Source organism: Apium graveolens, chromosome 2, assembly GCF_009905375.1.
Source record: "Apium graveolens cultivar Ventura chromosome 2, ASM990537v1, whole genome shotgun sequence".
NCBI classification, from domain to species: Eukaryota; Viridiplantae; Streptophyta; class Magnoliopsida; order Apiales; family Apiaceae; genus Apium; species Apium graveolens.
This window is the reverse complement of record NC_133648.1, coordinates 91,753,360-91,781,053: the sequence shown is the minus strand read 5'-3', so window position 1 is coordinate 91,781,053 and position 27,694 is coordinate 91,753,360. Positions and strand designations below refer to the sequence as shown.

At 32.8% G+C, this 27,694-nt stretch overlaps 3 protein-coding genes across 9 annotated transcripts; all 3 read left to right on the top strand.

Moving 5' to 3' along the window:
* Positions 1–1,457: 1,457 nt before the first annotated feature.
* Positions 1,458–4,858, top strand: LOC141707648 (ABC transporter I family member 21). Its single transcript, XM_074510940.1, has 6 exons — positions 1,458–1,620; positions 2,443–2,603; positions 2,958–3,009; positions 3,158–3,294; positions 3,818–3,904; positions 4,233–4,858. Exons 1-6 carry the CDS (start codon positions 1,476–1,478, stop codon positions 4,518–4,520), a joined length of 870 nt encoding a protein of 289 aa, XP_074367041.1. The 5' UTR covers positions 1,458–1,475; the 3' UTR covers positions 4,521–4,858.
* Positions 4,859–5,481: 623 nt separating this feature from the next.
* On the top strand, positions 5,482–12,209 carry LOC141707647 (uncharacterized). 6 transcript variants are annotated; one of them, XM_074510934.1, is made up of 15 exons: positions 5,482–5,633; positions 5,764–5,811; positions 6,457–6,693; positions 7,297–7,471; positions 8,040–8,123; positions 8,217–8,458; positions 8,568–8,787; positions 9,083–9,162; positions 9,357–9,441; positions 9,874–10,005; positions 10,100–10,213; positions 10,315–10,362; positions 10,777–10,861; positions 10,989–11,045; positions 11,695–12,209. In XM_074510934.1, exons 2-15 carry the CDS (start codon positions 5,780–5,782, stop codon positions 11,811–11,813), a joined length of 1,710 nt encoding a protein of 569 aa, XP_074367035.1. In that variant the 5' UTR covers positions 5,482–5,633; positions 5,764–5,779; the 3' UTR covers positions 11,814–12,209. The 6 variants fall into 6 exon arrangements, with proteins under 6 accessions (XP_074367035.1, XP_074367039.1, XP_074367038.1 ...); XM_074510937.1 differs by having other exon boundaries at positions 5,487–5,633; positions 6,359–6,693; XM_074510936.1 differs by having other exon boundaries at positions 5,487–5,633; positions 6,339–6,693.
* A 5,390-nt stretch (positions 12,210–17,599) lies between these two features.
* Positions 17,600–24,645, top strand: LOC141707646 (casein kinase 1-like protein 9). 2 transcript variants are annotated; one of them, XM_074510932.1, is made up of 14 exons: positions 17,600–18,178; positions 18,281–18,321; positions 19,182–19,251; positions 19,593–19,741; positions 19,819–19,914; positions 20,584–20,654; positions 21,116–21,177; positions 21,294–21,357; positions 21,451–21,535; positions 22,036–22,162; positions 22,274–22,347; positions 22,429–22,480; positions 23,269–23,393; positions 24,112–24,645. In XM_074510932.1, exons 1-14 carry the CDS (start codon positions 18,103–18,105, stop codon positions 24,379–24,381), a joined length of 1,362 nt encoding a protein of 453 aa, XP_074367033.1. In that variant the 5' UTR covers positions 17,600–18,102; the 3' UTR covers positions 24,382–24,645. The 2 variants fall into 2 exon arrangements, with proteins under 2 accessions (XP_074367033.1, XP_074367034.1); XM_074510933.1 differs by having other exon boundaries at positions 17,603–18,178; positions 23,272–23,393.
* Positions 24,646–27,694: the final 3,049 nt, after the last annotated feature.

Sequence of the window (27,694 nt, the reverse complement as noted above, 5' to 3'; positions counted from 1 at the left end):
TAGGATTATATTGTATGTTCAATTTTTTATTATATATTATGTTGTAAATATGATTACAAAATTTGCACAATATATTTTCCTAAATATTTTTTTCTCTAAAGATCAGTTGTAGACATGTTTGCAAAATGGTTTCAAAATTGTAGAACGTATTTTTGTAAATGTTTTTAAAAAATAATAACGATTGTAAAAAAAAGTTGAAAAACCTGAATATTTATAAAAAAATCCCAAAATTAAATTCTTTGCTTTTGTTTTCAATTTTTTAAATAAAAAACTCAAATCAAATATAAAAGATCAAAGAACGGCGCCTTAAGAAATTTCAAGTTAAAAAGTTCTATTTTAGAAACAATATAATTATTGGATATATAGCAGTGTTTTAAAAATATCCTATTTTTAAAAAAATCCCTGATTAATCCCTACTAAGTATCCGACCGATTCGATCTTTGAAATCCGATTTATTTTTACGAATTTTTCTTTATTGCAGTATATATATTTATTTATTAAAATTAAAATAATATATTAATTTAAAAATAAATAATTATAAAAATTATGATATAATACATATATATTTGTTAATAAATAACTAATATAATCATAATAATATATTAAATATAATTTAATATTATAATACATCCAATTTTTACTCCGATTAATCCCCGATTTTCAATTAATCCTAAATCGGTAGTTACACCGATCTTACCCGATTCCCGATTTTTATAACACTATAATAATTTTGATATGTGAAGGTGCCATATAAAATTATAATATAATGAAATTTATAGTAAAATTATGAGTAATTATTTCAGACACGTTATTTATTTGAAATTAAAAGAAAACATGTTTGAATTTATCTTATTTTCTACATCAAGAATATCAAATTGGGCCAAAATTAGAGTAAAATTTGGGGCTAACCTGTTTTATAAATTTAATAAAAATAAGAATTACCGAACATCATACTACTTTAAATATATAAAATATTTTAATGTTGTAGCTTAAAATGGTTTTGGGAGTGAAAAGAAAAGCAATAAATTTCATGTCAAACTTGAAAAAACCCATGTAAAACTCGATTTTTATCGACTGCATTTCTACTGGAAGTACTTTATTACTCCCTCAGTCCTATTAATTTATATATATATATTATTTGCACGTATTTTAATACTTCTATAAAATATAGTTTTATAATATTTTTTAAAAAAAACTTTTGTTTCAATACAGAAAAAAAATTAAAAAATTATTGTGAAATTATATTTTAAAAATGTATTGAAAAATATGCCTAAAAGTAATGTATAGAATTCAACAGGAGAGAAGAAGTATTTTTTTCTTTATTAATTGAGTTCAACAACCTCATTGCACAACAGACGTGGCCAGTTACAGGACACCCACGTATCAACTAGAGAAGTATCCACGTAGGTATTTAATTTAATTTAAAACGTATAAATACAGACCAATTAGAAAGATAAAAAATTGAACCAATTGCAATGGCAAATGAAGGTGAAGAAGGTAATGGGATTCGGGTCAAGGGAATGCAATTCGGGTATGATATTCAAAACCCGTTATTTGTTGACTTCACCCTTAATATCTCTCCCGGATCTCGATGCCTCCTCGTCGGTGCCAATGGATCTGGTACTCTCTCTCTTTCTGGTTCATTTTGGTTGTGTTTGTTGTAAAGATTGTTGTTTTTTGCTCAATTAGGATGATTTTGATCATAATGTTATATTTGTGGCTATTATAGTGTGTGTTCTTGGATGATGAAGGTAAATTTAACTGTTAATTAGGGGTAATTAGTTTGAGGAAATTAGGGTGTAGTTATATGTATCTAGCAACATTATCAATTCAACCATGAATAATTCAAGTTGGTCTAATCTAAAAGAAACTTGGGTGAGTTGGACCGAAAAATTAGTTAAATATGGAATTCTTTGGTTGCAAAATGCAACTATATTTTAGCATAAAAAATCCTGACTATAACCAGTTTGCATCTAGCATCTGACTTGCTTTGTAATTTGGTAAAGCTGTTGTTTTGTTTAAACTCGGGTCAAGAACATTTTGGGGTTCGCCTATATTAAGCATTATGAGGATTGTCATTTTTTTCGTGATTCTTCAAGAATTTGTTTTCCAAAAGTTCAGGTCTCTGTGAAAATGTCACTATAGGTAATATCAGGGTCTCCAGAAGATATATTGCGTATGTTTGGGTTGATTTTAAATGCATTGTGGATTGTATAACTGATTTCAAATCTTCCTTAGGTAGCTGTTAAGAAGGAAAAATAAATTTGTTCTACAGATTGGTGCTTCTGATATTTGCACTAATTTGAGCCCGTTTGATACATTTATACTATTTACTAACAGGGGAAAAGAACATCTTATAGCTTCATTTAAGTGTGTCTCAAAAGTATTGATATGACATTTCTCTCTGCTGCTACAGACCTGATGCATTTTAATGTTTTGCAGGGAAGACAACTTTGCTGAAGATTTTGGCTGGAAAACATATGGTTGGTGGAAGAGATGTAGTGCAGGTCTTGAATTGTTCAGCTTTTCATGACACACACCTGGTTTGTAGTGGGGACTTGTCCTATTTGGGAGGATCCTGGACTAAAACAGTGGGCTCTGCAGTAAGTTCTTTATCTATGTTATCTGTATCTATTTGTAGTTACTATTTAGTGTGATATATACTTGTCAGTTGCTGTATTTTATCAGTAGGATTCATGGTGTTAGGGTTTTACTGTCACTTGTACCGCGATAGTGTGTATTCATGTATACTAATCATGCTAATGACCAATGGGATATATAGTTTACTAAAAGGTTTTAAGATGGATCCAGAATTGAATTGTACACAACTTTCGTGTATAAAATATATTCTTTGCATCTCTTGACTGGAAAATATTAGCATATGTGAGTGTGAGTGAGTCTGAGTGTGAGTGTGAGCGAGTCAATACTCAATATAACGAGTCATTATATACATGCAGGGTGAAATCCCACTTCAAGGAGACTTCTCTGCTGAGCACATGATATTTGGAGGTGAAATAGCTTTAGTTACAAACTAATCTACACTTCTAATATCTTGTGGATTTAGATTAATTTTTTTGGCATAACCAAGTAATTGGCTTACAAGTCAAAGAGAAGTTTTGTTTGTTATTATATTTTGCTATCTCATTGGGTGACGCAGTTGAAGGGATTGATCCTATAAGACGTGAGAAGTTGATTGAATTGCTTGATATTGATTTAAGATGGCGTATGCACAAGGTTTCTGATGGTCAGAGACGCCGAGTCCAAATCTGTATGGGGCTTCTCCATCCTTTTCAGGTAACTTCACTGCACTTAAGCTGCAAATCTAGATTAGTTGCATGTATCTATTTATTTATGGTACAAAGTTGTGGTTATAATATAGTAGCTTCTCAAAAATGGTGGTGGAATATATGTGCAAGGTTGAACCCAGTAAACAAGAGTAGATGATACAGAAAATATCATAATATTGTGGAACTGCGGATGTACTCAAAATTTGCACAAAGTGAAGAGGAAATAGTTGACGATCCGAGGAACCTTTCTTCCTTTCAAAAAATTTGATATAGCTGGGATGGTTAAAATATCAGAGTTTTACTTGTTTAATAAAATGCAAGGCTTTTATTGACAGTCCATTTATAGTCATGAAAAGTCATTTTTACGTGCTTTGCCGTGTGAGTGCATGTGTAAATTAGCTTGATGCCGTTAATATGTGTATTGTTTATGCATTGGATTATCTACCACTGTTTAGATTAACCTAATAACCTGTATTGAAGTTATAGGGGTGAAGTTTGATTTATTATTATCTGAACCTATGCTTGCCCAGGTTCTTTTGTTAGATGAGGTTACAGTTGACCTAGATGTTGTTGCAAGGATGGATTTGCTTGACTTCTTCAAGGAAGAGTGCGAGCAGGTATAAACATCAAGATTTGTTTACATTGAATTGGGATTAATTTTCGTTAGAAAAAACCTTATATAATGTTGCACACACATCCATTTAAGATAAACAAACAATTTACGTAACTGCATATAGCATGCCATCTATAATGAGTTTTTGCCAAGTGATGATAAAATTTGAGTTGAGTGTAAGTGCGCTTCTTTCTTAGTAAAGGCTTCAACAAATAGAGATATTGCTGCAGGTCATGTTATTAAAATAAGGTTGCAGTATTCATTACAACACTTAGTATCATGCTGATACCGGGATGTCTGATATATCATATCCTTATTTGATTAAATAACAGAGAGGAGCTACAATTGTGTATGCAACACATATATTTGATGGATTGGAGACATGGGCCACGGATCTGGCTTACATACAAGATGGAGAATTAAGGAGGACAGAGAAATTATCAGAGCTTAGTGAGTTAAAACACGCTGCTAATCTGCTTTCAGTGGTTGAGTGCTGGCTGCGTTCTGAAACCAAGATAGAGAAAAAGAAACCTGCTAATAATTCGTCCCAAGTCAAGAAATCATCTCCTTTCGATTCTTCCCCTTTTAGATCAACTAGACACATGGCTTACTACCGCTGATAAAAAAGAACCTACTGCCATCAACTCTGTGCGTGTAAAGTCGCGCTATTCCAACCTAAAGCATTACACAACTTTTCTACATCAATATAGAGTTGTATTTTCCATAGATTTTGGGAAGTTAAAGTGTTGAGGCTCCCTAAGAATTTTCTTTTGAGTCTAGAATATTTAACTTCATTTTATCTGATATTATTTCTAGAGTAAGTGTGCAGTGTATCTAATATGTTGCAAAGTTTGTTGATTAAAATTTGTATGATTTTCCAGTGATGATGTTAACATATCATATTGTGATTTCTTTTAAGAGTGATGCCATATTTTATATGCATTTGTATGATTGTTGATGATTGTTGTATAGGATTAATATATACTCAGAAACTTTATTTCTTCATGTTTGATACATTTATTTAGCTATGCAAACTTGTCAAAGCATGGCATCATTCATTGGCTAACTTTTACATGTAAAAGTTGATAAACAGTGAATAGTTGACATTCATAGTGATAAAGTTGTACCATTAAAGCCAATAAAACAATAATAAAACTGAAAAGAACAGTTCTCTAATTATTGGACTGTAGATTCAGTCAACTTGTGCATAAACACATTTTTTTAATGGTAATAACTCAAGCGAGATCAAGTTAGCATATTAAACAAAAAGAAAAAGGCATGTTAAAACTTTTTTTTTAATACTTGTATTAGAGTACAGACTTATTATGAATTTATTAGTAATATGGTTGTGCTAGGCATACAGCCGGAATTATGTATGTTTTCTCACTAGGAACGAAGATATATAGATGATTTAATATTCATAAACATAGTATATATTAATACTCTAATTAAATTATTATATGGATTAAATTAAAAATTGAAGAATAAAAAAAAATAAAGAAAATTATATTGTCAGTGTCATGTTGAGTGGATCCCCTGTCCCTGTGATCTGTTATTACAAATACGCACACACGCAACACGCTTCAATCTATAAAATACATTCACCCCACACCGGACCGGGTTTCTACATACATACACAAATCCATATACACACAAAAAAAATATATGCCATTTTCAAGATATTAACGGATCCAAACGCTGTATCTCTCTCCGACAATCCCCTTTTTTTGGCGGTAATACGATCTCTATGCCCCCCCATTTTTCAAGATTCATCTCTCTCTTTTTTTTTTAATTTTTTTTATTTACATACAAGTTTGTAAATTTATGATTTCATGTTTCATGTTTTTTGTTCTTGCATGACAGTCTGTCTGAACAGTATATGGATCTCATTTGTATTTTCAGACCAATATTGTAAGTTTCTAAGATGTTTTTTTTTGTGTTGAATTGTATTTTATTTGATTCAAGGTTAGATCTTTTGGCATTTTAGATTATGGGTTTCATTGTTTTTTTATGAAATTTTAAGTCTTTTTTTTTACTATGTGAATGTTTATTTTGTGGCCTATTGATTGAGTTGGTATGTTTCATTGAGTTGGTATGTTTCATTGAGTTGGTATGTTTCATGTATACGATATTGTTGGCATCACAGATGATGTTTTATTTGGTAGTTTGCACTTTGCATTTAAGGGGAGGAGGGAGTGATGATTCCAAGTTTCCAACCCCCTGACATTGTGCCATGCTAGGGGGTTGGGATGAGGCCTTGGCACTAGATTAACTTGAATCGATAAATTGTTTCTTTTACATACATATACTATTCTAAGATGTAATTTATGTTGAAATGATTTTTGGTTATGTTCAATTTGTTTTTATGTATGAGTGTAGATTGAGTTACCTGGTTGACTGTTGACCTAAAATGTGTTGTTAATTTATTTATTTTGTAGTTTTCTTTCTTGCTGCACAGTGAATTTGTTAGACTGTTCTGCGATCAAGGACCGTATTAAATCAAAGCTATAGTTTGAGAATTGATTGTTAGTTGTTGAAGAATTTTTGTGAAAGCAGAAACAAAATGGATTCGGCTAGGGGATGGCTTCAAAAGCTTCAGCCACGAGATCGGGCAAAGTCTTCAGCCAAGAAGAAGGGATCTGCGGAATCTGAGGAGGATGAGACCAAAGATTCAAAACCATTAACAGAGGAAGAAGCATCAAATGTTACAAAACAAAGGGTTTCAGCTGCAAAACAATATATTGAGAATCATTATAAGGAACAGATGAAGAATTTGCAGGAGAGGAAGGAAAGGTAAGTCATGTGTGCAGGAACTTTTGCCTGATTGCATAATAGACACATATGTTTTATATATTCATATCCATTTTTAAAAATTAAAAAAAAAATTGAGTTCCTTGCATTTTTTGACCCATTCATTGTACCGCAGGTAGAAAAATCGTTTAGGAGTTCAAAAATATCTGTAACTTTTAAATTTCTTAGAATGTTTGGCACTCCTATTGGTGAGGGTACAATAATTTACTTTAACTTGTATTATTGAAATTACTGGCGGGAACAAATTAATGAGTTATTAAGTTTACTTATTTTCTTCATTCAATTTGGTAGTACTTGTGATTTCAAGACCTATTTTCCGATTCTTGTTCAGATGTTGGGGAACTGCAAGTTCCTAACAAACTTGGGCATAGCAATTAATTTATGACAAGTTTCTTGGGTGATAAAAGACCTCAAGTTCAACATTCCGATGCAGTAGAACTTATCTGAGATATATGTGTTAGAGGAATTGAGCTAGTCTTCATGTCACCCTTTTTCTTTTTTGGATAGATAGAAATAATAAGTTCTAGTGAACTTTTAGGCCGCAAAACATGTGATTACTCACCCCTTCGTTGTTTCTTCAAACAGACGAAATTTACTGGAGCAGAAGTTGGCTGATGCTGATGTCTCAGAGGAAGACCAAAATAACCTAATAAAGTTCCTGGAGAAGAAGGAAACTGAATATATGCGTCTCCAGAGACACAAAATGGGATCGGACGATTTTGAGTTGCTCACAATGATCGGAAAGGGTGCTTTTGGAGAGGTAAACATTTCTAAATATTGGTGCTTGTATTGCACCGGTGGTCTCTCTTTTTCCTCAAGTTAAACAGTGAATAGTTTTCATTGGTTAGCAGATACATAGTATACTTTAGTGGTAATTCATATTCTGGCAATTCTTTAGTTTATTTAAGGAGTCACTTGTTGCGAGCTTTTATCCTGCATTGCAAAGTGTAGCACGATCTGAAGGTACAATTTGCAATGAATGGGGTACAAATACAATGTATAATACAGAGAATTTAAAAGAAAGCAATAGAGTTTATCATGTTTTTTTTCTACTATTGTTGAAGACTAGTACTGCATGCAATCTACGTTGTTATATTACTACCAGAATCGTAAGTTAAAGGAAATATCTCAGAAGTCAAGTTTAGTTGCCACTTGGTGTGCAATTGTCAATGGAGATAGCATAGTGATTACTCTCTGAAACTTAAAAGCCTGAGACTTCATCATATGATGCTGTTGATTAAATCGGAGCTATCTTTCAACGTTATGTATCTATATTGAAATGGGATTCTGGATGTAACTAAAAACATGCATTGGTTGATCATGTTCAGGTTCGAGTCTGTAGGGAAAAGGCAACAGGTCATGTCTACGCAATGAAAAAGCTTAAGAAATCTGAAATGCTTCGTAGAGGCCAGGTACGTACGTGCGTGTGTGTTTCTTTTTTTGGTGGTCTCAGAAGTTATTCTTGCTTCTCTTAATTATTTTAGCTAGCTTTTACACTCTTATAGGTTGAGCATGTTAAAGCTGAAAGGAATCTGCTCGCAGAAGTAGACAGCAATTGTATTGTAAAACTTTATTGCTCTTTCCAAGATAGTGATTATTTATATCTTATCATGGAATATTTACCTGGAGGAGATATGATGACACTACTTATGAGAAAGGATACCTTGACTGAAGAAGAAGCCCAATTTTATATTGGTGAAACAGTCTTGGCCATTGAGTCTATTCACAGAAATAATTATATTCATAGGTTTGTGACTGCTTTAAATCTTTGATGCATCACCTTAATACTGTGTACTTTGTGAAGTGCAACTGTTGGATTAATAGATATATTGATATAATTGATGCTTACTTTTCAGAGACATTAAGCCCGACAACTTGCTACTTGATAAACATGGTCATCTGAGATTATCAGATTTTGGACTATGTAAACCTTTAGATTGCAGTACTATAGAAGAGAAGGATTTATCTTCAGCAGTTAGTCCAACAGGCAGTTCAAAAAGTACTGTACGGTCTCCACCTCTAAAACGAACACAACAGGAGCAACTACAGCACTGGCAGAAAAATAGGCGGACTCTTGTAAGAATTTTGTAACGATTCCTGGCTGTAGTTTTTTTCATTTGCATTGCCTTACCATTGTCCATTTGATGACACTATCTACCAAGAGTGTCTTCTCTTATAGGAGGATGATGGGATTCAGACAATATATTTATTAGGTTGCATTGTGCTCTAGATTTCATTGAAAATGTATATTCTGCTTCCACGGGAAGTTCAGCCGCTTCTCTGCAGTGCAATCATTATATGTCTAGAAACAAATCTCGAAGGCGTTGGGTTTTCCTCATCTTTCTTGTAAATTATTTTCTGGATATTGCAGGCATATTCAACTGTTGGCACACCAGATTATATTGCTCCTGAAGTTCTTCTAAAGAAAGGATACTCATTGGAATGTGATTGGTTAGTTCTTGCATGTAAAATAGGAGAGCCTGAATCCCTCGAGGAAATGTTTATATATATCATAAGCATCGCTCTTAGAAGCTAAAAGAAGAGTTTGCCTATATGAAATTTTAGGGCATGGCTGATAAAGTCTGTCCTTTTCTGAATTTGCTTTTGCTAGGAGTCTCCGGACTAATGGTCTTATTGGTCTGCAGGTGGTCACTTGGTGCTATTATGTTTGAAATGCTCGTGGGATACCCACCTTTCTATTCTGATGATCCCATGACAACTTGTAGAAAGGTAGGTTGTTTATGCATATCTGTTTCTTAAGGAGTTTTAGCAAATTTGTCACTTGTTAAAACTGATAAATATAGAATGAAAAGTTGATTGAAGAACATCACAATTTCTCTGGACCAAGTCTGAACTTACTGCCTATAATTTTATAAGGTCAATATGTCTAGATTGGCAATTACCATTTGCCAGTCAAGACTCAAGAGCCAACTGATTCGCCGAACCAGCAGTCCTCAATTTTGCTTCTTATCTTTTTTCTCAATTATGTAATTCTCTTTTCTTTTCTTCGCCTGTCATTCTTCTTCCCGCTTCTGGCTTCACTGTTTACTGGTAATGAGTGCATTGCACGGTATCCTTGCTTCATTAAATATTTGCATGGAAGTGCAAACTTTACTAGAAACACCAAAATATTAATTGTTACAATTCCTCGAACTCTTGCAGATAGTTAACTGGAGAACACACCTGAAGTTTCCCGAAGAAGCACAATTGTCTTCAGAAGCGAAAGACCTAATTAGCAAACTACTTTGTAATGTAAATCACAGGCTGGGTTCAAAAGGTGCAGATGAAATTAAGGTGTTGTATGGTGTGTCCTGTTCTATGTTCTTGGACTTGTTCTGGAAGTGCTTAAGAAATAGAGTGAATTACTTTTTTGAACTATTTATTTCAGGCCCATCATTGGTTTAAAGGTGTTGAATGGGACAGATTATATGATATGGAAGCTGCTTTCATTCCCGAGGTGAATGATGAATTGGACACCCAAAATTTTGAAAAGTTTGATGAGGTAAATGTGTTTTTTATTCGTTCTTATTTGAGTTTCTAAAAGCGTGCAAGTTTCTTTGCAGTCTATGCTTATTTGTTTTTCCTCTTTCTATTGCCTTGCAGTCTGAACACCAAGCTCAGGCTTCAGCAAGATCTGGTCCGTGGAGAAAGGTAATCTCACTTGTTGATTTACATTTTTTATAACTTATAATGATTATGTTTAAGAAGCATTCCAACTTCAGTTTCTGCACTTCCAGCAAATCTGTTGCATGTCAATGTACATTTGGCTCCAAATTATTTGTCACCAGGTTCCTTTGAATTCCGTGTCATGTGAAAATTGATACGGTAGAAAGGGTATGGTGCTTATAGAGAGCTGCCATTATTGACAACCCTGTATAACAGGACTGGGAGAGAAAACCCTGGATTCTGGATTCCTAATTTGTAAAAAAGTGGACACTGGACAATACTGAATCTGAATTGTTATCTCCACTAGAGTAGTTTACTTTCAGAAGTGTTTACAATGTGCAAAGCATAGTATAAAAGCATGTATATAGTTGGTTCTAATTCTTCTTTTTAAATATACAGATGCTTTCGTCGAAGGATGTTAACTTTGTTGGTTACACTTACAAGAACTTTGAGATCGTCAATGACTATCAAGTTCCTGGAATGGGTATGTCTCTCACTCTCTTTATGTGTGTGTGTCACCTGATTTTTCTTTTTCATATATTATAATGCACAAACTTCACTCATTTGAGGCTTTTCATTGATCTGTTGTCATTTTGGTAATTTTTTTGCAGCTGAATTGAAGAAAAAAAACACTAAACCAAAAAGACCGACCATCAAATCACTCTTTGGTAATGCACTTTAAACTCGCAGTATCCTGTTCTTAAGTTCAATCTGTTGGCAATCCTAGTGTATAATCTCTAATTATGTATACCATAATCATCTTGTGATAGTTAGAGGTATTGGTGGCACCCACAACAAGTGTTGATAATTAAAGTTATTTGTGAGTTGTTTGATATTGGCTCGTAAAATACTCTGATTCGACTTGACAAAAATAATTAAGCGGAACTCGAGCTGTCCAGATTACTCGACTTGTTAATGTAGGGTTTGGAAGTTAAAACAGTTTTCTATTTCTTACTCTAAATTATAATTGTTCAGTTATATGTATTTAAAATAATATATCTTTCCTTTGAGTTTTAAGCTTTTGAGCCGAATTCGAGCATATCAAATTTCCTTTGAGTTTTAAGCTTGGGGTTTATGCCACAGTCAAGCTCGAACATGAAAGTGTTCACCTCAGTTTGACTTGATTACATGTGCCAATTTATCATGACTTCATTTTTACTTGGACTTCATGGATTATTTAGTTCTTAGTTCTAACAATAGAAAATATGTCCCTGACAAACTCTGTGGGCAAAAGTACTAACAAGTTGATTGGATAAGTTTAGGTTAGCATGCATCTAAAACCTTTACATTCTCATCATATTGGTGATCTTCTCACAGAGGACGAGTCTGAAACATCCGACACAAGTGAAGAACGCAAGCCTCAAGGAGGAAGCTTCCTGAATCTCTTGCCTCCTGAATTAGAAGTCTCTGACAAGCAGAGTAGCAAGTCCACATAACCGGCTGATCTATGTCTAACATGTGCGATGGCTAGGTATCCCAGCCCCATGATTGAATTGGTAATTTCAGTTTTTGGTATCGATTAGTCATGGTGCAAGTTAGAGTCTGCATCACGGGGGGTCTTGGTTGTAGTACAATGTCATATATTCCAAGATTTATTTGCATCTCAAAGCTACAGATCAGCTGCAAGCTCCCCTACCCCTTTCAAAAACAAAGAGACGCAAACCCACTAACTTACTATTTATGTAATCCGTCTATAAAAATGCTGCTTAGGACATGTGAAATACAGATGATATTGACGTGCCACTGGTATGGTTTAACTGACGCCCATGTCACTCTTGTAATTCTGCAAGAGAACATTTTGAATTTCTTTAATTAAGCAAAATTTAGCAACATTATTAGCATTTTTGATTAATTTTTCTGTCTGTAAAATTTGTATGCAAGTTATTTTGTTGATCAAGGTTTGAGAAATGTTGGTCCGATCTGTTTTGTATAGTGTCCGGTAATGCACGCCTGATGCTTCTACTCTGCGATGACTCCAAAGTAGGAACTCGATCCTTTTTATTAAAAAGGTGAGCAGAAAAAACCGAAACCGACAAAATAACCGAAAAACTGATAAAACAAATTAAAAAAAACCAAACCCCTAAAAAAACCGAAGAAAACTGAACCGACAAAAACCGAATTAGCGGTGCGGTTTCGGTTCTGGTTTTCAATCAAAACCGAACCAAAATTAAACGTACCGCTATATATATATATATATAATATGGGTTAAGTTCTATGGAGACCTTGGAGACCACTTGTGTTCTGCAAGTTAAATATTGCATAAAAATATTGCAAAACATATTATTTTGCGAATCATGCTCTACAAAGATCCTTATTTTATTCAAAATCTTGAATATCATATATGTACCGCATATAAAACCTTACAAAAATATTTTATTCTGCAAAACATGTTAAGTTTGCAGAACATTTTTTCAGCTTGCAGAACATACACATTCTACTTATTAAACTTAAATGATCTTCAATAATTTTAATAAATTAGTGATACTCGTAAAATATACTTCACAAAATAATATATTTTATAGTGTTTTGATTGCAGAACATATGTGGTCTCCAAGGTCTCGGAAAAGTGGTCTGCATAAAACTTTCCTCTATATAATATTATGTATATATATGTATATATTATCATAACCCGGCTCTTATATTTTATTGATTAAAATTATACTTAACATTAATATGATAAGATATCATAAATATTTAATTAACATTAGTATAATTGTATAATATAATACCATACATTAATTAATACATTAATTAAGATTAATATGTAAATATTCTTAAATCATAATTTTTTTAATATGTATATAATCAATTTTATCATATGTTTTGATATACTCTTTTTTCATTGTTGTTAACATATATTTTTATCATATTTCGTATCTATTATTTAAGATAATATGAATTATAAATTCAAAAAATAACTTATGAAATATATCCAATTTATTTAATGAATTCTAATGTGACAAATATGTGGTGATTAATTTAATATTATCATTTAACTTGATGTTATTTTTTTATCCAAAACATTACCAACAAAAAATCGTACAAATAAAAAATGTCTAAAAAAACCGAATAAAAACCGAAACCGATGAATGGTTAACTGAAACCAAAAAACCGTTTAAATGGTTTGGTGACGGTTAATAGTAATTAACCGAACCGAACCGCATATATTGGTTTGGTTACGATTAATGCTAAAAATCCCACCAAAAAGCACCCTACATACCGTTACTTTTTAATCATAAAAGATCATTTTTATTTATCGTCGAACGGAATCTCTGCATATAGGCATGTCAAACGGATAATTCGAATACAAATATGCCAGATCCGTATCCGCATTCGCAATCATCGGATTCGAATACAGATAATATTCGTTTTATTCGCTTTTTTCGGATACGAATGCGGATATTTCGGACGAATATCAGATTTTTGATTTTTTTTGTTGCCCCTACCGTTTTGACGCTGATTATAGAACATTTTCCATGATAAACGGAGCCCTGGAGCAACTGTTCAATTCAAATTAGGCCGGTCAACGGAGCGGGGGTCTGATGCTATCTGGTCCGATCTGAGTCTTAATAGATGAATATGGATTGTATAAAATTAAAACCGATTCGATAATCCGATCTGATAAGAATCCGATCCATTAAAAACTGGATAAGGATTTTTACTCATCTGATCCGATAAACACCCGATCTGAAATACTAAACTTATATAATTATAAATATATCTATACTATATTATAATAAACGAAACACTAAAAGTTTGGTAGTCAGTCGGTGGTACCTGCTGAAATTATTTAATTACCCTTACTTAATTGTTCTAATTATAATCACTGGGTTGATCAATTCTAATTCTAATTGATATTTAAGTCAAATTCCTCTATTAATTTACCAATTTCAATTTTATTTTATATCGAACTCTATATTACTATAATTTATGTTAAATTCAACTTCTTCTACCAATTTAAATTTTAATTCATATCGAGTTCTATATCATTCTAATTTGTTAATTCGGGCTAAATTAAATTTAAACAAACTAAATATAATTCTAATTGATATTGAAGCCAACTTACACTATTAATTTACCAATTTCATTTCTATTTTATATCGAACTCTATATCACTATAATTTATGTTAAATTCAATTTTTTCTACCAATTTAAATTTTAATTCATATCGAGTTCTATATCATTCTAATTTGTTAATTCGAGCTAAATTAAATTTAAACCAATTAAATATAATTCTTAAGATTTGGTTGATATATAATGTGACTCGAATTAAGGTAAAATAATAATAGTATCAATTCTCCTAAAAAAGTTATGAACTTGGATAAACAAAATAATATATTTTATTTATCCAGGATAAAAAAATATATTATATAATTGATTCAGACTAACACATATTAAAATAAAAATACAATTCGACCAACAAAAAAAACATATATACTAATTATTTAGTTTAAAACAAAATTATCTTATTAATCCGGAATTCAAAAAAATTAAAATTAAACTAAATATATTAGTTTGATTTGGTCGATGTATTGGTCAGCACGCTAAAATAAAATAATATAAATCATTGATCCGAGATAAATAAAATTAATATTAGATTAAGTATAATTCGTATCCTATTCATGTGAAATAAAAAATCAAATTTTATTTAAAAATATTTTTTTTAAAATACACTTAGAATTATCAATAAAACTATATGGTATTGCATTTTTCAAATATAATTTATAAAGTTATAGTTAATCAATTAAGTAATCACCATGCTAAAATAATAGTAGTTTTTTAAGGTACCAACATAATGGAGACATTATATTTTTACCCTAAATAAAATAATAATTTCATTATAATAATATTTCACCCCTTACTATATAACCCGTACGATGTACGGTCATTTTTATCGTTATATTTTATAAATTATAATTTTAATAATATGGTGCTTGTTGAATTTGATCTTATATTACTTAAATAATAATTTTTAAAATTATATTTAACGGTTTTCATCAATTTGATCTAACGGCTCTAGATTAGGTGACCAACGACCAACAACCAAACTTTTAATTTTTCATTTTAATATAATAGTATAGATATAGAAGGCTATTTTAATAGAAATCAATTTTAAAATAAAAACTAAAAAGCATTTTTTTTAAATTACTTCGAAATATAACACATCAAATCGATCGTTGAGAGATGTTGAAAAATATAGCGAAATCGGATTTAAAAAAAAAACTTACAATTTCAAAGGAAAAATCAAATTAAAAACGGAGGGGAAAAAGTGAAATTGGGTGTGAGAGGACGGAGAATAGTTGGGTGGAGTGATTATAACGTACCAATTATTTTTGGTTGATCTAGTGGTTGATATTAGTTCAAAATTTATATTTTAAATTTGGTTTATATTTGATCATGCCTATATATATATTAATTATAATAAATGAAAATAATTAATTGTATATGTATCAATATTAATTATATTAATTTTATAATTAATTTAACTTTTATCTCATCATAATAAAATTTCTTGTACACACCATATGTTATCATATTCTAATGAGTGAAGTAAATTATTTTCATATATAAATTTTTATTCACAATTTTTTTTATTTTAATTTTTGAAATTGACATATAGAATTATTTTCAAATATTTATCCAATTACATTATTTTATTTTTATTTATTTATTTCATAATTATTTTGAACTGAACTCTTTTCACATATTTTCATTTTTTTCACAATATCTCTTACTATAAAATAGCTTTTTGTTCTTAAGTTTTTTTAATTATCGAACCGTGTTAAATGAATATTATTCATCTCAAAAATTTTAAATGGATGCAGAGTCTGATCCGATAATCCGAGATATTAATAAATTTGGATGTGTATTATGTAATTAAAAATCCGAAAGTAATCCGATCCGATCCAACAAATTTAAATGGATAGCAATATGAATTGAGTCAAATCTATCCAAATTCGACCCGTCAAGTCTAATAGCTTTTGATTTACCAGCTATTTTATTTATTTTATGTGATTTCCATAAATGCATATCATGTATTTTTTATTTTCGTTTAATTTATTCTAAATATAATGCATTTAATTTGTATTAGTCCCTTTGGAGTCAAAATTATTTATTTTTAGTAACTTTTTATCATAAAATTAATTATGTGAATTTATACATGTACACTTTTGTTTTCGCGTTTACTTTTTATTTATAATTTTATTTGTCCTTTTCGCAACTAAATAATTTACAATTATTATTTATCAATTATTTTATTAATATATATATGAAATAATTGAAATATATCATTTTAACATTTTTGAAAATTGAAATTATTTACATTAAAACATAAAAATTTGGTAAGCGCTGTACAATGGAAGGTAAGTGAAAATCACAATAGTTAACTTTTAATCATATATTTTTTTTATCAGGGGGACATTGTACCTCATTTTAGTATTTTCATTGAGCCATCAAAATCTGGTGTAGGCGTCTAAATTGCTCAGATGATGATCGAATTTATTTTTAATTTAAGAATAATTATTTTCGTTATATTAAGTGATTCAAAAATAAAATGACTAATTATTTAATTTATTTTTCAAATTACTAGTTGGTTGAGAATTTGTCTCAAGCTAAGTTTTTTTCAAATAAATAAAATTTGCTTTAAATTTGTCAAAAAAATAAATTAATTATTGAATTTGTATGAATCATTTTATTAGTTGAAACAAAAAACTATGATAATGTGCTTTCATTATTTGAAATTACATTGACTAAAAATTTAAGTATATATTTTAAACTAAAAATATTAAATCAATTTTATCGAAATGTGATTTAATAATATTTTTTAAACTAAATTAAAGTTTCGATTAGTTGTCAAAACAATAAATAAATTTTGATTAGTTGACTTCCTAGAATTTTATTTAACCTAGTAAAATAATAAAATCAAAATCAGAATGAAAATTACGTAACATACTTCCTAAATAATTTGGTATCCGCAAAATTACGGTAAAAAAGATCAAAAAAACTGTTTTGGGGACTTTTATACATCGCTCAACTAAACACAAAGACAAACACAAATGAGTTGATGACTGGTGTTTATTGTTTCAATCATTTAGGAGAGTAGTTGAGTAGTATATTCCACAATCTCAATTTTTATTTATTAAAAAGGATAAAAAAAACAAAATATTATCTTCCCCACTTTAGCTTTGCTTTAACAATTCAATCCCCACAAATTATTTCCTCTTTCTATTTTATTTCCTTTCTTTCTTATTTCTTCCTCATTTCTCTACCAAAATTTCATCTTTTTGATCATTTATGTATTTTCCTTAATCATATTTGCCATCTTACACAATTCTTACATTATAGACGTGCACATATAATTATTACATACATGTTTTGTTGTGATCAATAATGTTGAAAATGATATTCCAAGAATCAATCTTTTTATTCATCATTGTTTCTTGATTGTCTTTTAGGTTGAACTAATCAAAGGATGTAGTTGATTTATAAGTTGGTTCTTGATGGAGAGTTTTCTAGTTTAATCTTGATCATAAAAATCTCATCTTTTTTTTTGTAGGCGTTAGAATTTCATAAAAATTTGATCTTTTTATTACTGGTGTTAGAATTTCCAGGGTTTCATAAGATGAGGGTATCTCAAATTGGGTCATTTTTATTGGGCTAAATTACGTTGGCTTGATTGAAATTAGGCATAGATCTGATTAGGCTTGAGAATAGGATTGTGAAATCATGGATCATGTTGTGGGTGGAAAGTTTAAACTGGGAAGGAAAATTGGAAGTGGTTCTTTTGGTGAGCTATATTTAGGTATGTTTGTATACATGTTTTTTGGTAAAAATTTCTTTTGATGTGTAATGATGATTTTGGTAAAAATGTTTGTGTGTGTAATGTGTTTGCTTATTAATGTAGGTATTAATATACAAAGTGGAGAAGAAGTTGCGATTAAGCTGGTACTTTTCTTGCTTTTGATCAGTGTTTTATGTGATTTATGATGTGGCTTATTTGCATGGTTGATGTGGTTGTTTCATCGATTAGCTGCCTGAGCTGTTATGTTTTAAGTTGTTCTATTTCGGGGCATTTATAGTTCTATACAGTAATACTTGAGTTGCAGTATAATGATAATCTTGTGAGTACATTTAAGTATGAAAAAAATATTAAGGCTTAACCTGTGCCTGTTCCCATAAAAAAATATGTATGCTTTCTGGGGGAAATACATCATCATATTACCAAAATAAGCGAAAAAGTCTTTTGTTGTTCGGGGGATGGTCCCTTGTTCCACAGGCGCAGCATGGAGGGGAGAACGAATGACTCAGGAATCGTCCGATTCCGAGTAGACTCGTGGAACTGCAGTCTGGATTCTTGTAGAATAAGAGGATTTTATCTGTATTTGGGAAATTATTTTCATTCTTCCTATGTTGCTTTTACATTTTTAACAAAAAGATTACCCTTTGATATTTCTATTCTCTTCTGTAGTCATAAGTTTCATACTCCATTTGTGTTAGTACCTCCCTTATTGTGCATTCTCGGAAATGATATGATGACTCGAATAAAATCTTTTGGTATATGTGAGCTAATTACTTTGGTAGTCAGCGGAAGATGCCATATAACCTCAGAAAGCTGCCAACCCTATCATTAAACTCGTGAATTCTTATATTGATTACATTACTTGCTGTCATGAGTCGAAAGTAATGTTTGGCGTATCCCTTCGTTGAGACGACCATGACTCCATGATTACTTGTTTCAGTGATTTATTATTTGTTTTTTTGTGGTATTAGCTCCGATCCTTTGCTTTTATGTTTATATACATCAGGAATCTGCCAGGACGAAGCACCCTCAACTTCACTATGAATCAAAAATTTATATGCTTCTGCAGGGAGGAAGTACGTCTCTCTCTCTCTCTCTCTCTCTCTCTCTCTCTCTCTCTCTCTCTCTCTCTCTCTCTCTCTCTCTCTCTCTCTCTCTCTCTCTCTCTCTCTCTCTCTCCCTCTCCCTCCTTCACACACACTCTTCCCCATCTCTCCCTCCTTCACACACACACAGAAATGAAGCAGTGACAGTTGGGTCACCAACCATATCCCTGTGTCTGATACTTGGACACGCGTCAGCATTTCCGACACGGGGACAGGGTTTACTTCTTTTTCTTAATGAAATATAAGATAAGGATCTTAATTTTCTTTAAAAAAATATCTCGTCTGATCATTTGAATTTTTTTTGGGTATAGCGGGAATTCCCAACCTCAAATGGTATGGGGTTGAGGGCGAGTACAATGTCATGGTTATTGACCTTCTTGGCCCAAGCTTAGAAGACCTATTCAACTATTGCAACAGAAAATTCTCACTTAAAACAGTATTGATGCTTGCAGATCAACTAGTAAGTATACATCACAATTATTTTTTATTTGTATGTCCATGACATCCATCTAAGTCTTTGTTATGCTACTCGTGTAGATAAATAGAGTTGAATACATGCATTCAAGAAGTTTCCTTCACCGTGATATAAAGCCAGACAACTTTTTAATGGGCTTAGGGAGAAAAGCAAATCAGGTAATGTTTGAGCTGCTTCTAATCTTTATGTAGCACATATAGTTTGGCATCTACAAGCTTGTTTACTGTCATTTGTTTGTACATTAGTTGACTTGCTGCTTTTAGCAGGATTTCAGAGAAATGAGATTTAAAACAGAAAGTATTATTATCTTTTAGATGTCTTTTACATCTCACCAATGGTTTGACCATTTTTTCTCACCTTTACCAACCTGGGCTTACCGTTTTTAAACATGGCTAAAAAACAGATGGTAAATTGTACTAGTATTTATAGAAATTCTTGCGTAATTATTTAAACATTAATAAGCCAAAAAATAATAAATATGTATACTTATACATTGGCTGGAATCATCATTTGATGCAACCATGTCTTATATTTGTTGTATATGGTAACCTCCATATACTAATTGTTTTGTAAGTCATCTTAATTATCAAATTCCGACATGGTGCACAAAAGATCGGCTATTTATAACAAGGAGACTAGGAGAGTGTGATTTACCTGTATTCTTGATGAGTGGTTGTGTTAACGTGTGTTGGCTACCAAAAATATTCTTCAATGTCTATGCAGATTTCCTTTGTTGCATTTGAACAATGAAATGAAATTTTTATATATTAAAATCGCTCCTACATTATGCCATCTCATTACTCCACTTTGGCTTAAACTCGCTACAGGTTTATGCTATTGACTTTGGCCTTGCAAAGAAGTACAGGGATCTTCAGACCCATAAGCACATACCATACAGGTACTTAAGCTAGATTACCTGCATGCTATTTTCTCTGCACTGAAGTGTTAAGCGGACTAGGTGGACATAAAAAATGACAGGCTCTAAGGTGGCACACATATCAATTCATGCTCATAATGCACATAACCTATGATTTCTGACTTGTGAGAGGTATATAATATATGCCAAATAATTTTAAATTTATAGCAGATACCATAAGAATTGAGAGGTACAGAATGCGGACAGTGTACATCATACAAATTCATTGAGCTATAGAGCTCTTGAGGCTTCTTGAAAGTAGGCAGTTCAGGACTATTATGCCTGGAAGGGGGGAGGGGGTTGATGTCCAGCCAGTGATCCATATTTCTTCTCACTTTTTATAACATTATTTTTATGCTTCTTTTTATTATAATTTGTTTGAATGTACTTTAAAATCGGATTTTGAAATAATGGCATGTACACTCACTAAGCTTCCGTTTCAGGGAAAATAAAAACCTTACAGGTACAGCTCGTTATGCTAGTGTTAACACACACCTTGGAGTTGGTGAGTGATTTTATTGCATTAATGTTTGTGTTAGATGTAGTTCAATATGGATTGTTACAGAGTCTTGTCGATTGCAAACTAATTTTGTAGACTCATGGTTGTTATTTGTATGGCAGAACAAAGCAGAAGGGATGATCTCGAATCTCTTGGTTACGTGCTTATGTATTTCTTAAGAGGAAGGTTAAATATGTCAATCGGTTTTTTCCTTCAAAAACGTAATTAGTGTAGTTTGAGTAATTTTTTTAATGTATATTGAATTTTCCTTTGCATCAGCCTTCCATGGCAGGGACTGAGAGCTGGCAACAAAAAACAAAAATATGACAGGATTAGTGAAAAGAAAATGGCAACGCCTATAGAGGTACCTTTTTTTTTGTCGTATCTCTGCTTGGTTGTTTTAAATGTCAGGGCAATTCTCTCCTAGACTGTTAACATCTAACCATCTTCTTTCCATAATTAAGTGCATTGTGAATGTTTAATTTTTTAAGCAAGATGCTGCACATCATGTGATATTTCTTACAAATGGTACTTATTTAAAAAAATCACATATTTTCTACCTATTTTGGTACATGTTAGGTTAACAGATTCTGTCACTAAAAAGATATTGTTGTCATTGAAAGGAAGAGGGAATTTATTTAGAGTGTAATTGCTATTTTATTTAGAATGCTGATATTGTGGAACTGAAAATATTTGTAGGAGTAGGGAGTGCATCGTATATTATGTGGTTGGATCTAGAGTCAACTAGCTCTTAGGCAATGACGGTTTTGTTACCCGCATAACCGATTAAGCCTACTGAACTTTTATTTTCATTGTCTGACGAGCTCTTTAAAATTTTATATTTTCTGCTGATGTCTTCAACAGGTTCTATGCAAATCTTATCCCTCTGAGTTCATATCATACTTTCACTATTGCCGATCTTTACGTTTCGAGGACAAGCCAGATTATTCATATTTGAAAAGGCTTTTCAGGGACTTATTTATTCGTGAAGGTAAATAAAAGATCACAGTTCTTGTGCATCTGAATGTTCTTCCATCTCAAAGCTTCTTTCGATATATGATTTTATTTTTTTTACTCTGCAATTGAACCTTTCATACTACAGGTTATCAATTTGATTATGTTTTTGATTGGACCATTTTGAAGTATCCTCAGATTGGGGCTGGTTCTAGAGGAAAGGTTTGTGCTTCTAGAATCCTTTGTTGTGGATATTTTGGCTTCTAGCAACTGTTGCTCAGTTTTGTCTACATCTGTCCTCAGAATCCCAGTGGGAATGCAGGACCATCTGCAGAAAAGCCAGGAAGGACCTCAGGTATTGTCTACAAAAGAACAGTACAAGATTGAGTTGCTACTTATTAACACTATATCTTAACATGAATGACCTTTAGTTGCACAGTACTTTTTCGTTTCCACATAATAAGTAATCCGGTTTTATATGTTTTGGAGGTCAGTTCCTTTGACACCGCATTTTTAGTCTTACGTATGAACTCGAGACGTTACAGGATCTCAACGCACCATAACATGCATAAGATCATCACACAATAAACGTACTCCCAAACTTCGCTCAAGAACAGAGTAGCATGTACCAAGGTCCTAATTCAACTATAATATAATGCACTGGTAATACTAGTCTTCATCTATTTCATAATGCACCAGTAATACTAGTGCAAGCTATGTATAATTTTATATTAATTTAACTATCAAGGTCAACTAGTTACCGCAAGACGACATTACCAATTTTCTACTTTTCTTTGCACATTCTTGCCCCCCTTCCAAATCCAGGCTTAGTTGGTCGATATATCAAGGTGAGCAAATACAAATGTTGAACAAGTATTACCATCATGATACTAAGAGAATGTCAGGTAGGCTGCAAGGTTTGATATACAAATTTGGGAATTATGTATAGATATTTGTGAATATCCCAAGATTTGAGAAGTTAACATAGAAATTATTTTTAGATATATTTTTTTAATTAATCATATATTTGTAATTATTTTTGGGCTACTACAATTTCCTCGCCTTTGCTGAATGAAAGTTTCAATTTAGTTCTCTCTAGTAAAATTTTATTACATCCTTCAGTGGTTTCTTTTCTTGATCTAGCAGGTCAAGATATTAAAGAAAAAACATCAGGCGCTGTTGAAGCATTTTCCAGAAGAAATCCTGCTCGGCCTGGTGAGCTTTCCAGACACACACGGTCAGACGAAGTAACTTCTTCCAAGGATGTGGTAATGTTATAATGAACTTTTTTCGGATTAGTTGGGTTTTATCTTTCAAATTACATATTTGATAAATGATGCCATCATGCTTTGCACCTATAGGAAGACTTCAGTACCCTTCTCTTCAACAAAGAGCTTTGTTTTTTTTCCTGTTAGTGGCCTACGCTCCTCGATCCCCATGTTTAAAGGATATTAAGAAATAATTCATCGGTCCGTATGAAAGGAAGACTTCATCAGATTAATAAGTTCTGTTAAGCAATTTTTTTTATAAAATTTAAGTGTAAATATTTGTGAAGGTTATACATGGTTAGTATTCATTATTCAACATTAGAATCAAAATTTTACCTTGTGATGCATTAGTATGGTTAGTTTTAGAATTATTTATGATAGTTTACATGGGGTCTCCATGGAATAGTGACATATATATAACTATTACAAGTATTAAACACTATATTATTTTTGTTCCAATTATGCTCAAATGCCGACCGACCAATCTTTTAATGTTCTAATTTTATAATAAAGTGTGTGCATATATACATATATATATTAATTTGGTTTCTCGTTATGTAAGAAAAATGCAAAATATAAAGAGGCCCGACATGAGCTTCCGCTTAATTATTTCTAATTGATGCAAGTCTCTAACAGCAGAATTAGATGCCTATACTTGTACACTGTACATACTAACTTGTAATTATGTCTGTTCTTAATGATTCTATCAATTCTACAGCTAGCTGACTCTGAGAAAGGACAAACTTCCCGAAATGGCAGCTCGTCAAAAAGAGCGGTGATCACAAGCAGCAATAGACTTAGCTCTTCTGGTGAATTTGCTGAGGGGCGCTCAAACCGGTTGGTAACAAGCCTAGGTAGATTGTCTACTTCACAGAGGATTAATTCTGGATCAGAGTCTAAACCTCCTGCATATTCCCGCCACACAACTACCAAGGGTGCTCGAGATGACCCTCTTCGCAGCTTTGAATTCCTTTCAATCAGAAAGTAAAGATGAATACAATGTTTGCGGTCTGTGAAAATGTACAAATAGTACTCTTGTCTGATGATATTGTAGAATGTTTGAGTTTTGTAAATAGGACAAGTTTCAAGTTGAAGTAAAAGTTGCCTGATCTGACAACATGTTTTGTTTTTGTGGCAGATCTTTTGGCAACATGTTACACCTTTTAGATTCATCAAAGAAAGGCGATGCTATGTAATTGAAATTTCATATTGGGCGTAACTATTTTTTATTAATAACTAAATCACTCTTATATTTCCGGTACTTTTGAACAGGGAAATCAAGAACATACCCAACAAATTATGCCATTTCTTGAAACCTGATGAACTGCTGCTTTCGAAAACTTGTTTAAGATCAATTCATTGGTAATAAATAAAGAAGAAAGAAAATGTCAGCAAGATGTTATCAGCTTAAGCTTCTAGATCGATTGATACTACATAGAAAATCGAAAGAACCCCGATCAAAAGACTCGCTCAAGATAGCACGAGCCTCATATATCGATATAATGCAACTCTCATCTTGTAATCAACAGTATAATATCACGGTAAAATCTCAGTAAATTTGTACTCTATAAATTAATAAGCTCTTCAAGTTAATAATTTGTACTCTACAAATTAATAAGCTCTTTAAGTTAAAAATTTTCTCTGATTCCGGATTGTGTCGATTAAAAGAATTATCAATATCGATAAGATAAAATGATAAGATAATAATCTTTTGAAAAACCTAAATGATCCAAAAAAATTTACTTATTAATTATATACTACTGTATTATTAAGCCTTAGGATGCTATATCAGGTGAGGTGACATGACCGAAATTCGAAGGCCGGCCGACTGCTACATCAGGTGAGGTGACATGAATTAAATTCGAAGGCCGGCTAAGGCTGCTAAATCAGGTGAGGTAACATGACCGAAATTCGAAGGCCGGTTGCTAGGAGCCTAGATTGGTACACTGACCATTTGTATGTCAATTTTAACATGGTACTTTTCCTGCTAAATAAAGATAATATTAGTTCTATCTGACCTTTTAAAAAGATAATATATTCGGGAGAGAAATAATAGAGTTTCAAAACAGTTCCCAACACCTCAAATGCTGATGTATAACCTGCATATTTGAAATTTTTTCTGATAATAATGCGTTCGTGACAAATATCAAGTCACTTCGGGAAAGATTCTGAGAAACGATTTAGAGTACTAGCCTAGCACTGCTCTATTCAGAAAGATGCATAGTTGCTAAACAAATTATAACTCTTTCATGTATAAAAAGACACATGGATGCTACTTACAAGCAAAAAAATATTTACGAATATGAGTACTTGTGTGAAATTCAATAGTACTGCACAGAATTTAAACTTTGAAAATGACCACAGAAGTCCGGGTTAACTAATGTGCTCTCAGTGTACTGTGAAGCATGCAGACCCACTACAAGTATTCGTGATTGGATGAAGAACTGGTAAAGATGTAAACAGATAACAGACATGTACCTGGGAAGACGAATAATTTCAATGCAAACTGGACACATATAATTTCAACGTTGGAGACAGTAATGTAAATATATTGTTGATGGAGGAATCTGGTAACAACAAAGATTGAGGTTTCTCGCCGGAACTAAGATCTGTGACGGTGGTTCTTTGCCGGAAAATCGAGCGGTGTGTGGTGGTTTGTGGTTGATTTAGGCTGAGATTGATCAGAATAAGTGGTGGCTCTCTTATCAGCTCTCAACTTCTTACCCTCTCAATGTGCCTACGTACCCTTTATATAGGGATCAAGCCTGACGTAGTTCTCATAGAACAAGAAATCTAACGGGCTTAGACTTTTTATTCCTAGATCCAGTAGAAGCCCATCCAAAGTCTGTCTTCCGCTAGTTTTAGGAATGTCCAACTTTGAGGCCCAACCGCGAAGGCCCAAGGCTCGTCCGTAATCGCAAGACTTCACGGATAGTGCATCTCCCTGCACAAGGATAACACTCCGCTACAGCTATCTCCCTTGATTTACTGACGCAGGTATAGCCACGGTTCACCCTAAATGCCGGATGCATCTCTGTCCCTCGAATGAGGATAACCCACCAGATAACAAGACAGGTGATCCCAAGCTCTTGGGTGCAAAGTGCAGGATGACTCCAAAGTTCTCCAACAAGGACACCCGTTGAATGCAAGAACAGAGTTCCCAAAGCACACACCAAAGTTAACCCCTCATCCCCAACGAGGACACCCGTTGGATACAGGAGGAGGCCTTCAATCATCAGGCATACCCCTGGAGGCCTTCAAGCTTTTCACGGACACCCCCCTCCTTGACCGTCTCAAGGAGGGAATTCTTCAAAGAGTACCTGCAACAAATACATCAGTAAAAATAACCTCCATTGCTCCTCTCCATGCAAGCTTTGTCCTGAAATCACCATTGAGAACACATAGACCAATCACAGGACACGTCCTCAGAATCTGGGCGCGTCCTGACCTTTATAAATTCAACCCTTTTTCTTCCTCAACCATTCCTTACAGCATGACACAGCTGCAAGACGCGTCCTAATAGAAACAAGCGCGTCCTCCAATTTTCATTGCCACAAGATCACACTAGCAAGGTACTTTCATCATGATTGACGCGTCCATATAACTTGGGCGCGTCCTTCCTTGATCATGCACTCCCATGCTCCCTCATTACGAGTAGACGCGCCCTGTAGGCTTAGACGCGTCCTCACTTCCACAATGTAATACCGAGTTTGACTGTAACTAGCCCGCGTTTGACCCGAGTCAATTCAATGCCAAATTTTGGGTATAACAACTACCCCCAAATTCCATTTACAGTTAACAACAAAATTGGAATTTTTATCCTTGAATCCGAGTAACGAAATTTGGCTCAAAACAATTGGACGCGTCATGGCCGTAAGACGCGCCTTGCTTTCACCTTATACCTGTGGCGTACAGCTGTCATCCACGTAGCCGTCCTCCTCCTATAAATATCCTCCCCAACTTATAGTTATACCTTATTCTCTGTCTTCCCGAAAACCGCCATTGCCGCCCTTTCAAGCAGGAGTTTCAAGGTCCAACAATCCGACGATATATCCAGCCATTTCCCGATTTTCTCAGCTTAATCAAACCCCCAACTTACGAGGTACGTAAAACCATCCTTCATTTCTGCATTTGGTCGAATAACCCCGTCAAAATAAGTAAAAAAAACTTTTCGTATGCTTCGTGCTTATCTCAACTGTTCTTGGCTTATCTGTACATATATCTGTATGTATATCTGTATGTATACGTGAATATACCATATTTAGCTTCCTTGATTCTTGAATTGCATGTTTCTAGGATTT

What these genes read in the sequence shown, in the direction of transcription:
- LOC141707646 (XM_074510932.1), top strand. Translation starts at nt 18,103, where the DNA reads ATGGATCATGTTGTGGGTGGAAAGTTTAAACTGGGAAGGAAAATTGGA. An exon ending in GGGCTGGTTCTAGAGGAAAG is followed by an intron (nt 22,348 to 22,428) that starts GTTTGTGCTTCT and finishes ATCTGTCCTCAG; the next exon opens with AATCCCAGTGGGAATGCAGG. An exon ending in TAACTTCTTCCAAGGATGTG is followed by an intron (nt 23,394 to 24,111) that starts GTAATGTTATAA and finishes TCAATTCTACAG; the next exon opens with CTAGCTGACTCTGAGAAAGG.
- LOC141707647 (XM_074510934.1), top strand. Translation starts at nt 5,780, where the DNA reads ATGGATCTCATTTGTATTTTCAGACCAATATT. An exon ending in AGAAAAATAGGCGGACTCTT is followed by an intron (nt 8,788 to 9,082) that starts GTAAGAATTTTG and finishes TGGATATTGCAG; the next exon opens with GCATATTCAACTGTTGGCAC. An exon ending in CTATCAAGTTCCTGGAATGG is followed by an intron (nt 10,862 to 10,988) that starts GTATGTCTCTCA and finishes ATTTTTTTGCAG; the next exon opens with CTGAATTGAAGAAAAAAAAC.
- LOC141707648 (XM_074510940.1), top strand. Translation starts at nt 1,476, where the DNA reads ATGGCAAATGAAGGTGAAGAAGGTAATGGGATTCGGGTCAAGGGAATG. An exon ending in CGTCGGTGCCAATGGATCTG is followed by an intron (nt 1,621 to 2,442) that starts GTACTCTCTCTC and finishes AATGTTTTGCAG; the next exon opens with GGAAGACAACTTTGCTGAAG. An exon ending in TCAAGGAAGAGTGCGAGCAG is followed by an intron (nt 3,905 to 4,232) that starts GTATAAACATCA and finishes ATTAAATAACAG; the next exon opens with AGAGGAGCTACAATTGTGTA.